Source organism: Piliocolobus tephrosceles, chromosome 1, assembly GCF_002776525.5.
Source record: "Piliocolobus tephrosceles isolate RC106 chromosome 1, ASM277652v3, whole genome shotgun sequence".
NCBI classification, from domain to species: domain Eukaryota; kingdom Metazoa; phylum Chordata; class Mammalia; order Primates; family Cercopithecidae; genus Piliocolobus; species Piliocolobus tephrosceles.
Window position 1 is genome coordinate 186,552,884 of NC_045434.1, and position 14,812 is coordinate 186,567,695.

The 14,812-nt window shown below is 41.8% G+C and overlaps 1 protein-coding gene across 3 annotated transcripts in view; it reads right to left on the reverse strand.

Annotated features, from left to right (window-relative positions):
- The window catches only part of LOC111555812 (argonaute RISC catalytic component 3), a 123,834-nt gene that overhangs the window by 9,554 nt on the left and 99,468 nt on the right, over window positions 1-14,812 (reverse strand). For all 3 annotated transcript variants that reach the window (XM_023232170.2, XM_023232171.1, XM_023232173.2), the window contains 5 exons: window positions 11,709-11,868; window positions 9,768-9,858; window positions 5,531-5,725; window positions 5,066-5,200; window positions 3,238-3,339 (listed from right to left, as the gene is read on the reverse strand). In XM_023232170.2, the coding sequence (XP_023087938.1) occupies window positions 3,238-3,339; window positions 5,066-5,200; window positions 5,531-5,725; window positions 9,768-9,858; window positions 11,709-11,868 (683 nt within the window). The remainder of the gene's footprint in view (window positions 1-3,237; window positions 3,340-5,065; window positions 5,201-5,530; window positions 5,726-9,767; window positions 9,859-11,708; window positions 11,869-14,812) is intronic.

The following is a 14,812-nucleotide window of genomic DNA, read 5'->3' on the forward strand; positions in this document are numbered from 1 at the left end:
TTCCCCAGGGCCAGTTCAGCTCAGGCATAGGGCTATGCCTGTTCTGGGTGGCCCATACATGGTCTCCCTGATATGCAGGGCACTGCTTCAGCTTAGGTACTGGCGTGTGTGACTGCTCTGGATGACTAAGGCACTGCTTCCTGAGACACAATATACTACTTCAATTTAGGCACAGGAGAGGTATGACTTCTTTTTTTTTTTTTTTTTTTAATAGAGATGGAGTCTCACTCTGTTGCCCAGGTTGGAGTAGCTGGGACTACAGGTGCACGCCATGACGTCCGACTAATTTTTTTTGTATTTTTAGTAGAGACGGGGTTCCACCATGTTGGCCAGGCTGTTCTCAAACTCCTGACCTCAGGTGATATGCCCACCTTGGCCTCCCAAAGTGCTAGGATTACAGGTGTGAGCCACCGCGCCTGGCCGAGGTGTGATCTCTTTAAGTGGCCAAGGCACAAGGTGTAACAGGTGCTTGCAGCTCGACAGGGCTGTCAGGCCACTGGGCTGGGGTAATTTGGTGATAGTGTAGCCTTAACGATAAAGAGGAGTCATGGCTACTTGCCCCTGGAGCAAGACATATTCCAGCTATAGTTCCACTGCTCCACTGCCAAGATGGAGTAGTGCAGTGGCTGCTTGGACCACAGTGCGTGGAGCACAGTATCAGCTCCTTCTCTCGGGTGGGGGGTGGGTACATCTAAGTGGACTCCAGGCAGCTCCCCCAGATGGGCTTAGTGCCTAAGAACAGTGCTGGGGACCCCAGTGTAGGTGTCCAAGGTGTTGATGGGGATTGCTGGGATCCTCTTGCTTATCTGTTCACTGTAGGGGAAAAGCTCCTGCTGGTTCCCAGACGATCCTGATTTGGAGATGGAGTAGTGGAGGCTCAGTGTTTCTTTCTGTTCTCTGCGTGGTCATCGCGAGTTTCTGTGCACACCAGGGTTTCTGTTACTCCTCGGATGCACTCCAGGGCTCTCCCTCAGTTATTTTCATTAAAATAGAGTTGTTTGGCCTGGTGCAGTGGTTAATGCCTGTAATCCCAGTACTTTGGGAGGTTGAGGCGAGTGGATCACGTGAGGTCAGGAGTTCAAGACCAGCCTGGCCAACGTGGTGAAACATCGTCTTTACTAAAAATACAAACATTAACCAGACGTGGTGGCAGGAGCCTATAATTCCAGCTACTCTGGAGGCTGAGGCAGAAGAATTGCTTGAACCTGGGAGGAGGAGATTGCAGTGAGCTGAGATCATGCCATTACACTTTAGCCTGGGCGACAAAAGCAAGACTCCATCTCAAAAAAAAAAAAAAAAAGGCCGGATATGGTGGCTCATGCCTGTAATCCCAGCACTTTGGTAGGCAAGGTGGGTGAATTACCTGAGGTCAGGAGTTTGAGACTAGCCTGACCATCATGGTGAAACCCCGTCTCTACTAAAAATGCAAAAATTAGCTGGGCATGGTGGTGGGTGCCTATAATCCCCACTAATTGGGAGGCTGAGGCAGGAGAATTGCCTGAACCTGGGAGACGGAGGTTGCAGTGAGCCGAGATCACACTACTGCACTCCAGCCTGGGTGACAGAGCAAGACTCCGTTAAAAAAAAAAAATGTAGTTGTTTATCTGTTTTTCTGACTTTCTTTGTGAGGGTAGCAAGCACTAGGGGCTTCTAGTCAGCCATCTTGCTGACATCACTTCCTCTGGACCTCCCATTAACTACCAATCCTGAAAATGTACAACGTTAATTGTAAAGAGGAGCTGATATGAGAACATGGATAAATGAGTGGGACAATAATTTAAAGCCACGAATCCGAAACAGGTTGGTATATGTGGGATATATAAAGCTGTAAGATACAGAGCTGCATAGTAAGACATCTGGAAATTCCTATCTTAATCAACGGCAAGTAACCTAAAATAGTTTTGGGTTATAGACTCTCAGACATCCTGGGAATGTCAGTTTACTTTTTGTTGTTGGAAAGTTTGAGATGCACTGTTTAAAGCTTATGTTCTACCAAGTAAAGCTAACACATTAATGAAATGGTTTTCTGGAAAGAATAAGAAAAACTTTTAAAATTATTTAACTGAAACTTAAGGCCAGGCACAGTGGCTCAAGCCTGTAATCCCTGCACTTTGGGAGGCCAAGGTGGGCAGATTACTTGAGGTCAGAAGTTTGAGACCAGCCTGGCTAACATGTTGAAACCCTGTCTCTATTAGAAAAAAACAAAATAAAACAAAAATTACTTGGTGTGGTGGCACCCAGTAATCCCAGTCTGTAATCCCAGCTACTAGGGAGGCTGAGGCATAAGAGTCACTTGAACCCAGGAGGCGGAGGTTGCAGTGAGCCGAGATCATGCCACTGTACTCCAGCCTAGGCAACAGAGCAAGACTCTGTCTCAAAAAAAAAAAAAAAAAGTAAAGCTGTAATTGTACAGTTAAATTCTTATTTTATTTTTTGAGATAAGGTCTGGCTCTGTCACCTAGCCTGGAGTGCAGTGGCACAATTTTGGCTCACGGCAACCTCCCTCTGCCTGGCTCAAGTGATCCTCCCACCAGAGCCTCCTGAGTAGCTGAGACTACAGGCACATGCTAACATGTCTGGCTAATTTTTGTATTTTTTGTAGAGACGGGGTTTCTCTATGTTGCCCAGGCTGGTCTCAAACTCCTAAACTCAAGCATCTGCCCATCTCAGCCTCCCAAAGTGTGGGAATTGTAGGTGTGAGCCACCATGCCCAGCCCAATTACACTCTTTCACATGCTTAATACCTATTAGTACATGTCCAAAGTTTTCTATAAAATGTTATCATTAGCTGAGTGTGGAGGCCTATTGTCCCAACTACTTGGGAGGCTGAGGTGGGAGGACTGTTTGAGCCCAAGAGTTCTAGTCTAGCCTGAGCAAAATAGTACTTTCTCTCCTTTCTTTCTCTCTCTCTCTTTTGTTTTTAAAGACGCATATGCTAAAGGAACAATCAGGTACTTTCACTTTTTTTTAACATTTTAGGTAAATTAAGGGCCTGTTTCAGGGAGATTCATTCTATTAAACTACTTATATTCTGATATTTTCATAAAAGTAAGTTCCTAAGTCCCTTTCAAGGTAAGGAAAGGGAAGACATTTGTTTACTGAAAGTTTCATCTAATTTCATGTGGAAACAATTTGGAATGCAATGAGTATTTCTTTATCCTTTTTCTGAGATTTAAAAAATACATGTAAGAATGACAGTTCTTGAATTAAAATATTTTACCCAAAGTGTAGGCTTACCTGTATTCCAGCATGGCTACAGAGGTAAAAATCAAACTCATATGGGTGTGTAATGTCTGTATCAACTGTTGTTCCAGCTGGGATATTGCCACTTCTTCCAACCTAGATTTGTTTGGTTAAAGTTTAAACAAACAAGAAAAAGGTAAAAATGTATCTGAAAGCACTTTAAAAAATGTATGAATACATAGGCTGATCCTACATTTCACTACTTTCACCTTGAAATATGACTTAAGCAGTCATTCGGAGCAGACTTTACGCAGGTCCTAGTTCCTATTCTTAAATGTTGCTCAAAGTGAGCGCTGGTACACAAGGCCTAATAGAGTCTCTACTACTGCTTAGCTGATAGTTGGCCCCACTATGGGTGGAAGACACTAAAAAAAATTTTTTTTTAAATTAACTTAAAGTGCTCTAGTTTGTGGTACCTGTGCATAGTAGGTATTCTTGAACGTGTGATTTATGAAGATCAGCATTTACCTTGGAGAAAACTAGATGTTTAGAGAGACAGAATGCTGACAGCATCAATGACAGTCACACCATTTGTTAACCATTTATGGGTCAGGCACTTTACACACATTATTTCTAAATCCTGATAACAATCCTGCAAGTTAGGGATTATTTCTATTTGTTTAGGGAAATAAAGGCTCAGGAATACAAAATAATTTGCTCAATAGCACACAATAAAGGGCAGAACTGGGATTCAAACAATTAAATAATTGCAAAGGCCTTATTCCTTTTATTTCATACTATCAGTTTCAACATCTTGTAAGAGAACAGACACCATGATTTTCTCTGAGTGGATATAATATAACTGAAATGACTCAAAATTCTGATGATGTAAGCTTATAAAACACTTAAAAATGTTTATTTATTTATTTATTTATTTTTTGAGACAGAGTCTCACTCCGTCACCCGGGCTGGAGTGCAGTGGCCGGATCTCAGCTCTGCCCGCCACCTTGCCCGGCTAGTTTTTTGTATTTTTTAGTAGAGACAGGGTTTCACCGTGTTCGCCAAGATGGTCTCGATCTCCTGACCTTGTGATCCGCCCGTCTTGGCCTCCCAAAGTGCTGGGATTACAGGCTTGAGCCACCACGCCCGGCCTAAAAATGTTTATTATACCCACCTCCACCGCCTTATCCCAACACACTGAAAATCATTAACTGTAACTCTAGGTTTACAAGGCTAGCAAATCAGAAACTATTTTACTGGCCCTGCTTTCTTGCCCAGGCTGGAGTACTGTGGTATCATCTCGGCTCACTGCAACCTCCACCTCCCGGGTTTAAGCAATTCTCCTGCCTTGGCCTCCCGAGTAGCTGGGATTACAGATGTGTGCCACCACGCCCGGCTAAGTTTTGTATTTTTAGTAGAGACGGGGTTTCACTGTGCTGGCCAGGCTGGTCTTGAACTCCCAACCTCAAGTGATCCGCCTGCCTTGGCCTCCCAAGGTGCTGGAATTACAGGCGTGAGCCACTGTGCCTGGCCTGAATTTCCACTTTTTAAAAAAACTAATTTGCATCAGATATTTTGAAAAGACAATGTACCTTTTTTTCTGAAGATTTTAGGAAAATATGAATAGAAAAATAATTTTAAAACTATGAATTTCTTCACAACAAAAAAGTAGAATGAGATTTTGAACATTTGGAGTGTGACTAGAAATTCTAGAAAGTTAAAAATAATCTATTTTGATGCTTCTATACTCATAATGTAATTGTTGAAATTTGCTACTGTATATTGGAAACCCTGCTGTTGGCAGAGGGCCCTTGTTGAATGTTCTATGAACTATGTTGGATAAGCTTGGTTTACAATAGTATTACAACAGAGGTGAGATTACCCTTTCTGTCCTATCAGCACAAAATAATCGAGTGTGGTGTCTCTTCTGAACTACAATGTAGGTTATTCCAGGTTGATAGTCTTTCTCCAAACTGATGCAGGCTTCTCGAATTGCCAGTAGTTCATAATATAATACCTAGAGAATATGAAATGGAAAGATTCAATATAGTCAGCTATTTGTTTTTATATACTTCAAAGAAGGATAATGATTTAATCTCAGGATTCCTTAATTTCATCGCTCTAAAGCTAATATGCTTCTTGATTCCATTTTAATAATTATCAGAACATAGTCTTAGCAAGTAAGGCATACACATTCGTAGCGAACATTTTCAAAAAGACGATCTAAGAAAACACCAAGTTTTGACTTGGGGAACTCTAAAAAGGTTTTTAACTCTAGAACTAGACACCATATTATAAACACAATATCTGATTTCACCACAGTCTGATGAGATTCTAGGTAACCAACCTGCCTAAACTGCCCCTCTGAAACACCATCCCGATAAAAGATGATACGAGTAGGCTTGAACCGAGTTGACTTATAAAATTGAATAAGAAGTTCCCGGACCATGGAGGCCAAGTCCTGGATGATCTCCTGTCGGGGTCTCTGAACTCTTACTGTGGCACAGTATCTGCTTGGGTGGGCATCCATACTACCTACAACCTAGGTTAGAAAAAGTAAAAATAAATAAATAAATCAAAATAAATGATAATCAAAATTACATGAATTCATTTACATTTTTATTTTATTGTAACCTTACCGTTTATCACTGTTTACTTTGAAAGTAATCAAAAATAGTAATTCTGAGTTGGGTATGATGGCATGTGCCTGTAGTTCCAGCTACTCAGGAAGCTGAGGCGGGAGGATCACTTGTACCCAGGAATTTGAGGCCAGCCTGGGCAAAAGAACAAGACCCCATCTCTCTCTCTCTCTCTTTTTGTTTTTGAGATGCAGTCTTGCTCTGTCACCAGCCTGGAGTGCAGTGGTACGATTTCGGCCCACTGCAACCTCCACCTCCTGGGTTCAAGCAATTCTCCTGCCTCAGCCTCCAGAGTAGCTAGGACTACAGGTGTGCGCCACCACGCCCAGCTAATTTTTGTATTTTTAGTAGAGACGGGGTTTCACCATGTTGGCCAGGATGTCTCAATATCTTGACCTCGTGATCCGCCTGCCTTGGCCTCCCAAAGTGCTGGGATTACAGGTGTGAGCCACTGCGCCCGGCCTACCGCATCTTTTCAAAAAATTAAAAAGAATAGTACTTCCCACTGAAGAACAGAATAAAACACCTAGTATAGGGTAAAAAACTACTTTTCCTATAACTAGGCTGAACTATACATTTAACAACTAGATTCTTTGTGTTGTTGGTAGACTTAAAGATTAGTGAGGAAAGAAAAAGACAAAAAGATGTGTATAACAGAATAAGAGAAAAGAAATAAGCAAAAACAAGGACCAATTCAAACCACTGATTTTTCTTCCTATCTCTTCCACTTTAGCAACCTATCTCAGAAGCCATACTTAAGACTTTAGCTTCATCTTAGAACTGTTACGCTTCATACATTTTAAAATCAGAATTTTCCCTCTCGGCCTGAATCTATACAGTCTTATTGAGCTGTATTTGTGTTCTGTATCTGGTCCTCAGAGAAGTTAATCTTGGTTTTGAAACCAGCTATATTAATTTTCTCTTTCTGTGTCTAATATTGTTATGTCTTTGGAGAAGAGACCTCAAAGCATCAACTTATAACATTATTCTGATCAGAGCCTAGAGCTGGTCACTGCCTCCAGACTCTCTTTCTTCCAGTTAACCTATATCAAAGTCATGCTTCAAAAATGGAACTTTGACCATTTCTTTCCCTTGAAAGGTATCTCGCTACTAAGAATAAATCCAGACCCCTCAGATGGCACAAAATGCCTCACAAAAGCTTCCTAGCCTCATAGCCTGCAGTATACTATGTTCCAATTCCTTATATTTCTCAACATTCCCAAAACACACCAGGTTCTTGCAACTTAAATGTTGTTACTTCATTATCGTGATAACACCTATTATACTATGTGGCATTCATTAGTTACATTAGTTTCTCACACTACTCTCTAAGTTCTTGGGGATAGAAGCCATATACCGAAAAATAATCAACCAATAAATTCTATTTACAAGATTTCTGACAACCATAAAAGAAAGTGGGTATTTGGTAGAAATGGATTTAGTAGAAAAAGACAATGACTACCAGAAGTCCAAAGGAATTAAAATATGCTTAAACCTTTTGGAAAATGACCCAAAGTAGCAAATCCAAGGAAGTCTTTTGAGTTCCTTTCTTTATCATTTTATCATCTATAAGAACACTTTAATGAATGTTAGAGATGACTCAATACAACCACTGAACATTTAAAGAAAATAATTCATGAATAACATTAAAAATACACGGCTGGGCGTGGTGGCTCACGCCTGTAATCCCAGCACTTTGGGAGGCCGAGGCGGGCAGATCACGAGGTCAGGAGATCGAGACTATCCTGGTTAACACGGTGAAACCCCGTCTCTACTAAAATAATACGAAAAATTAGCTGGGCGTGGTGGTGGGCGCCTGTAGTCTCAGCTACTCAGGAGGCTGAGGCAGGAGAATGGTGTGAACCCGGGAGGCGGAGCTTGCAGTGAGCAGAGATTGCACCACTGCACTCCAGCCTGGGCAACAGAGCAAGACTCTGTCTCAAAAAAAAAAAAAAAAAAACAAAGCAAGAGAATAGATAAAAATTAATTTCCTGGCCGGGCACGGTGGCTCAAGCCTGTAATCCCAGCACTTTGGGAGGCCGAGACGGGCGGATCACGAGGTCAGGAGATCGAGACCATCCTGGCTAACACGGTGAAACCCCGTCTCTACTAAAAAAAAATACAAAAAACTAGCCAGGTGAGGTGGCGGGCGCCTGTAGTCCCAGCTACTCGGGAGGCTGAGGCAGGAGAACGGCGTAAACCCAGGAGGTGGAGCTTGCAGTGAGCTGAGACCCGGCCACTGCATTCCAGCCTGGGCGGCAGAGCGAGACTCCGTCTCAAAAAAAAAAAAAAAAATTAATTTCCTTTATACTAATAAAAATAGCTTTGAAACCTTGAAGTGAAAATTTAAATATTACTATCATTTTCAGGGATGAATTGGATTTATCAGATTCATAAAATGTACGATTTATGTGAAGATTACAATGGATCATAGAAAAAATATTAAATCTTTTTTTTTTGAGATGGGGTCTCCCTCTGTCACCCAGGCAGGTACCTTTAAGGCACCCGCCACCACATCAGGCTAATTTCGTATTTTTCACAGAAATGAGGTTTCACCATGTTGGTCAGGCTGGTCTCAAACTCCTGACCTCAAGTGATCCACCTGCCTCAGCCTCCCAAAGTGTTGGGATTACAGGCGTGAGCCACCGCGCCTGGCCAATTAAATCTTACAGTTTAATTTCTGAAGTTTATTAAATAAGCCTAAAATATGTTCATATTTTCAAAATGTTGGCTATTTGTTAAAATCAAGTGATTTTCAAAATGGGTAAAATATTATCAGGCTTTCTCAAGTTTATAAGAAATACACTTAAACCGACACAAAAAGGTTATAAATACAGAGAGAGCAAACAAAAAATAGGCAGATGCTAAAAGCAGGAGTGGCAGTAGTAAAATAAAGAATTTGGCCAGGTGTGGTAGCTCACGCCTGTAATCTAAGCAATTTGGGAGGCAGAGGCAGGTGGACTGACTGAGATCAGAAATTCAAGACAAGCCTGGCCAACCTGGTGAAGCCCCGTCTCTACTAAAAAATACGAAAAATTAGCCGGGCATGGTGGCAGGTGCCTGTACTCCCAGCTACTCGGGAGGCTGAGGCAGGAGAATCGATTGAACCTGGGACATGGAGGTTGCAGTGAGCCGAGACTGTGTCACTGCACTCCAGCCTGAGCAACAAGATAACTCTGTCTGAAAAAAAGAAATAAAGTAAAATAAAATAAAAGAATTCAGGTGCAAAGTATTGAACTGGATGAAGGTGGAAGACATTTTATATGTTAAAAAATGTAATCAGGCCGGGCGCGGTGGCTCAAGCCTGTAATCCCAGCACTTTGGGAGGCCGAGATGGGCGAATCATGAGGTCAGGAGATCGAGACCATCCTGGCTAACACGGTGAAACCCCATCTCTACTAAAAAAAAAAAAATACAAAAAACTAGCCGGGCGTGGTGGCGGGCGCCTGTAGTCCCAGCTACTCAGGAGGCTGAGGCAGGAGAATGGCGTGAACCCGGGAGGCGGAGCTTGCAGTGAGCTGAGATCCCGCCACTGCACTCCAGCCTGGGCGACAGAGCAAGACTCTGTCTCAAAAAAAAAAAAAAAAAAAAATGTAATCCACCAGGCTTATATGTAATGCATCTTTCTATGACAAAGACATTACTGAAATATACAAACTATTCAAAACAACAAAAAGTAACTAAAAATGCATAATCATGGAGAGGTCAAGCAGACAAATTAAAGTATAATACAGAAGATCTGAATGATATAACTAGCAAACTTGATTTAATAGTTACATATGGAACTTGTAAACCCCAAACCAGAGAATAATCACTCTTTTCAAAAACCCAAAGAACATTTATGAAAGTTGGCTACAAAGAAAATATTAAAAGTCAAAAAGTTGAAACTGCAAAATTGATACTGGTCTGTCAACCTTAGGTAAGATAAACCTGGCTAACACTCACAGCAGCAATAGAAGGCTTCTTTCCATCACCAGCAGGTGGATGAGTGACATCGGCTCCCAAAAAGATCACTGGTTGCTGGAACACAGAAGGTCTTCAACACATTTTGAAAAAGGGTTAGATATTTCATTTTTTCATTATCCATTTATCTGTTTCACACAATTGCAATATAACTTCAAGTTATTGACAGCACAGAGGAAGTCCTATGTAATCGAAAGTCTTTTTTTTTTTTTTTTTTTTTTTGAGACGGAGTCTCGCTCTATCGCCCAGGCTGGAGTGCAGTGGCCGGATCTCAGCTCACTGCAAGCTCCGCCTCCTGGGTTTACGCCATTCTCCTGGTTCAGCCTCCTGAGTAGCTGGGACTACAGGCGCCCGCCACCTTGCCCGGCTAGTTTTTTGTATTTTTTAGTAGAGACGGGGTTTCACGGTGTTAGCCAGGATGGTCTTGATCTCCTGACCTCGTGATCCACCCGTCTCGGCCTCCCAAAGTGCTGGGATTACAGGCTTGAGCCACTGCGCCCAGCCCAAAGTCTTATTCACAGCAGAATTTTGTCTAAAATAGTGATGCTGGTGGTTGAAAAGGGCTATATTAATATTAATAGATGCTAGTATTCTCCAACATGGGCACAAAATTATAAACTTCCTTATGATCCATAAATTCTTATCACTGTTTAAAAATCGACTTATACTTTAAACCTGTGTAATCTCTCAAGGGAAAAAGGAATCTTTACACTTTAGACTGGAAGGGGTTTTGGGAATCTACTACTCCCACTCCCTGGCCGAAAGTATAAATTTGAGTCACGTATATTCAATGATCATAAAGTAGCTAGCATTTCCTTTTATTTTATGTTATTGTTGTTTTTTTGAGACAGGGTCTCACTGTGTTGCCCAGGCTGGAGTGCAGTGGTGTAATCACGGTTCACTGCAGCCTTGACTTCCCCGGGCTCAGGCAATCCTTCCACCACAGCCTCTGGAGTAGCTGGAACGACAGGCACGTGCCACCACACATGGCTAATCTTTCTATTTTTTGTAGAGATGAAGTTTCACCATGTTGGACTTGTTGAAAAAATTCTTTATTTATCTCATTTATGGATCTCATCTCATATTGAACAGGGGTAGAAAGTAGAGGTGGCATGCAAAAAGAGGAAAAAAAGGACTTTTGTGTCAAACAAACATGGTCCAATCCTTATTCTAATGTTTATTTGTGGTGTGTAGTTAACTTTTTGGAGGCCTAATTGCTTCAACAATTAAAAGGGAACTTGTTCAATTCTCTGAAAAGTGGCTTCTTCCTCAGAGACTTGCACAATAAGCTACCTTCTGTTTCTAGGTCGTGGTGTCTCACACTTCCTAAGAGCTCTAGCTCGAAGAAGGGTGATCGAAAAGTAATATGCTTTCTCACTGACTACAGCAGGAGGGCTGATATGGCTTACTTAATTGACTAATCTGTGCCCCCAGGTCCTTCTGTCCTTCACATTCCAGGTAACTGAGCAGCCTCATGAAACCAGATTGAAGATGATTACCAAATAAAGTGAAAATTCTTCAAGCTGGGCTCTCCAGTGAGAAATAAAGCTCTGGATACTTTCTGGCTAGGTAAGAGGTACTTTGCATACTAAGTGAAAATTGCTGGGGCTCGAGCCTGCTCCCACCCTGTGGAGTGTACTTTCATTTTCAATAAATCTTTGCTTTTGCTGCTTCATTCTTTGCTTAAAAAACAAAATAAAATTGTGGGGGGCATTTTCACAAGAGAATCTCTGACCCTTGCCAATCCAGAGCTTTATTTCTTATTTATTATTTTAATTTTTTACCAAAATGCCTATGAATCTCCCACGGTAGGAATTATTAAGGGGGTCTCTTACACAGCTCTTATAGTAGTTAGATATGGTCATATGTAGACAAATGAAGATATAAAAAATAATATTTTCATAAGCGATTAGCATATCTTACCTTTGATGAGGTACAAGAATATTATTGATTCCTCCGAGTTTAACATTTATCTTTAGGCACAAGTTTGAGAGAGTTTGAGGAGATGTTTTTATTACATTCTTGACTTGAACACATTGTGTGGCCATACCCAAAAGTGTGTCTCCTACACGTTTCACTTCCGCTACGGAACAGATGCAAAACCTCTAGTCAGAAAAAAAGATCTGAAAACAATTTTACATACTGAAAATAAAGCTACTATGTTTCCCCCTTAAAATACATCATTGTATTACAGGATATCAAAAATTATGCCAATACAGTACTAAGGCGATGCTGTTAAAATTGAAAGTATAGTGCTTTGAAGATTAGCTTAAGTATTTAGTGACAATTTTTCTAGTTGTTTTCTTCTTTGTATAAAAGGTATATTTTATCATAGTATAACCGCAATAACTGAAAAGCATAAAATGAAACATGTACATAATCCCTTATCATTTTATAGTACTCTCTTCCAATAATTTTCTCATTTATATCATTTTAATGTACTTGTAATCACAGAACACTTACAGCTTTCAATCCTATTCTCTTATCTTTAATTTAAAAATTCAGAGGTATTATAGCACAAAGAATAAAAGTCCCCTGTTCCTTTCCCCTCTCTGTCATTATAACCATCATAAATATTTCGGTGTGTGTAACCTTTTTTTTTTTTTTTTTTGAGAGGATCTCATCACTCTGTCACCCAGGCTGGTGTGCAGTGGCACGATCACGGATCACTGTAGTCTCGACCACCTGAGCTAAAGCGATCCTCTTGCCTCAGCCTCCCGAGTGGCTGGAACTACAGGCATGCACCACACCAAGCTTTTTTTTTTTTTTTAAGTAGAGATGAGGTCTCACCATGTTGCCCAGGCTGGTCTCAAACTTCTGAGCTCAAGTGATCCTCCTGCCCCAGCCTCCCAAAGTGTTGTGATTACAGGCAAGAGCCACTGCACCCAGCCATAACTTTTTTCTTTTGAGATGGAGTCTCATTCTGTCACCCAGGCTAGAGTGCAGTGGCGTGATCTCAGCTCACTGCAACCTCTGCCTCCCAGGTTCAAGCAATTTTTCTGCCTCAGTCACCCGAGTAGCTGGGATTACAGGTATGTGCCACCTCGCCCAGCTAATTTCTGTATTTTTATTTATTTTTTATTTTTTTTGAGACTGAGTTTCGCTCTTGTTGCCCAGGCCTGGAGTGCAATGGCGCAATCTCGGCTCACTGCAACCTTCACCTTCTGGGTTCAAGCAATTCTCCTGCCTCAGCCTCCTGAAGTAGCTGGGATTACAGGCACCTGCCACCATGCCCTGCTAATTTTTTTTTTTTTTTTTTTTTTTTTGTATTTTTAGTAGAGATGGGGTTTTACCACATTGGCCAGGCTGGTCTTGAACTCCTGACCTCAGGTGATCCAACCGCCTCAGCCTCCCAAAATGCTGGGACTACAGGCATGAGCCACTACGCTCAGACAATTTCTGTATTTTTAGTAGAGATGGGGTCTTGCCATGTTGGCCAGGCTGGTCTTGAACTCCTGACCTCAAGTGATCCACTCGCCTTGGCCTCCCAAAGTGCTGGGATTACAGCTGTGAGCCACCGCACCCAGCATAACTTTTTATATATAAAAAACAGAAAAATGGGTGCAATGTCTCACACCTGTAATCCCAGCACTTTGGTAGGCTGAGGCGGGAGGATTGCTCGAGCCCAGGAGTTAGAGACCAGCTTAGGCAACAAATCAAGACCCCATCCCTACCAAATTTTTTAAAAACATTAGCCAGGCATGATGGTATATGCTTTTAGTCCCAGCTACTCAGGAGGCTGAGGCAGGAGGATTGCATGGGCCCAGGAGATGGAGGCTGCAGCGAACTATGATCGTATCATTGCACTCGGGACTGGGTGACAGAGTGAGACCTTGCCTTAAAAAAAAGGGCAAATGACAATACACATTTCTCTAAACAGAAAAATGACCCATAAGCACACGAAAAGATGTCCAACGTCTCTAATCATTTAGGAAAATGCAAAATCAAAAACATTATGAGATACCACTTCACACTCATTAGGATGGCTACTATCAAAAAGCCAGAAAAAAACAAACACTGGGGCAAGGATGTGGAGAAACTGGAACTCCTGTGCACTGTTGGTGGGCACGTAAAATGGTGCAGCCACGGTGGAAAACACTGCAGAGGTTCCTCAGAAAATTAAAAATAGAATTACCATAAGATGCAGCAATGCCCCTTATTAGGTGTATACCCAAAATAGCTGAAAACAGGGTTGTGAAGAGATATTTGTACACCTATGTTCACAGCAGCATTACTCACAATCGCTAAAGTGTAGAAGCAACCCAAGTGTCCATCAACAGATGAATAAACAAAATGTGGTACATATATATACACACACACACACACACACACACACACACACACACAATGGAATACTATTCAACCTGAAAAAGGAAGAACATTCTGACATATAGTACAACATGGATGAACCTTGAGGATAGTATGCCAAAGGCCAAATATTATAGGATTCATGTACACAAGGAAACTAGAATAGTCAAATTCATATAAGTGGAAAGTAGAACAGTGCTTTCTAGGGGTTACATGAGGTTTAACGGATATTAAAGTTATTGTTTAATGGATAAAGAGTTTCAGTTTGGGATGATGAAAAAAATGGAAAAAATCTGGAAATGGATGCTGATGATGGCTGTACAACATGTGAATGTTCTTAATGTCAGAATGTAAGAATTCCAGAATGACTTAGTACTTGAAATTATGTGAGTGAATGATTTGCAAGTAAATATTAAATCATTATAGGGCCGGGCACGGTGGCTCAAGCCTGTAATCCCAGCACTTTGGGAGGCCGAGACGGGCGGATCACGAGGTCAGGAGATTGAGACCATCCTGGCTAACCTGGTGAAACCCCGTCTCTACTAAAAAATACAAAAAACTAGCCGGGCAAGGTGGCGGGCGCCTGTAGTCCCATCTACTCCGGAGGCTGAGGCAGGAGAATGGCATAAACCCGGGAGGCGGAGCTTGCAGTGAGCTGAGATCCGGCCACTACACTCCAGCCTGGGTGACAGAGCAAGACTCCATCTCAAAAAAAAAAA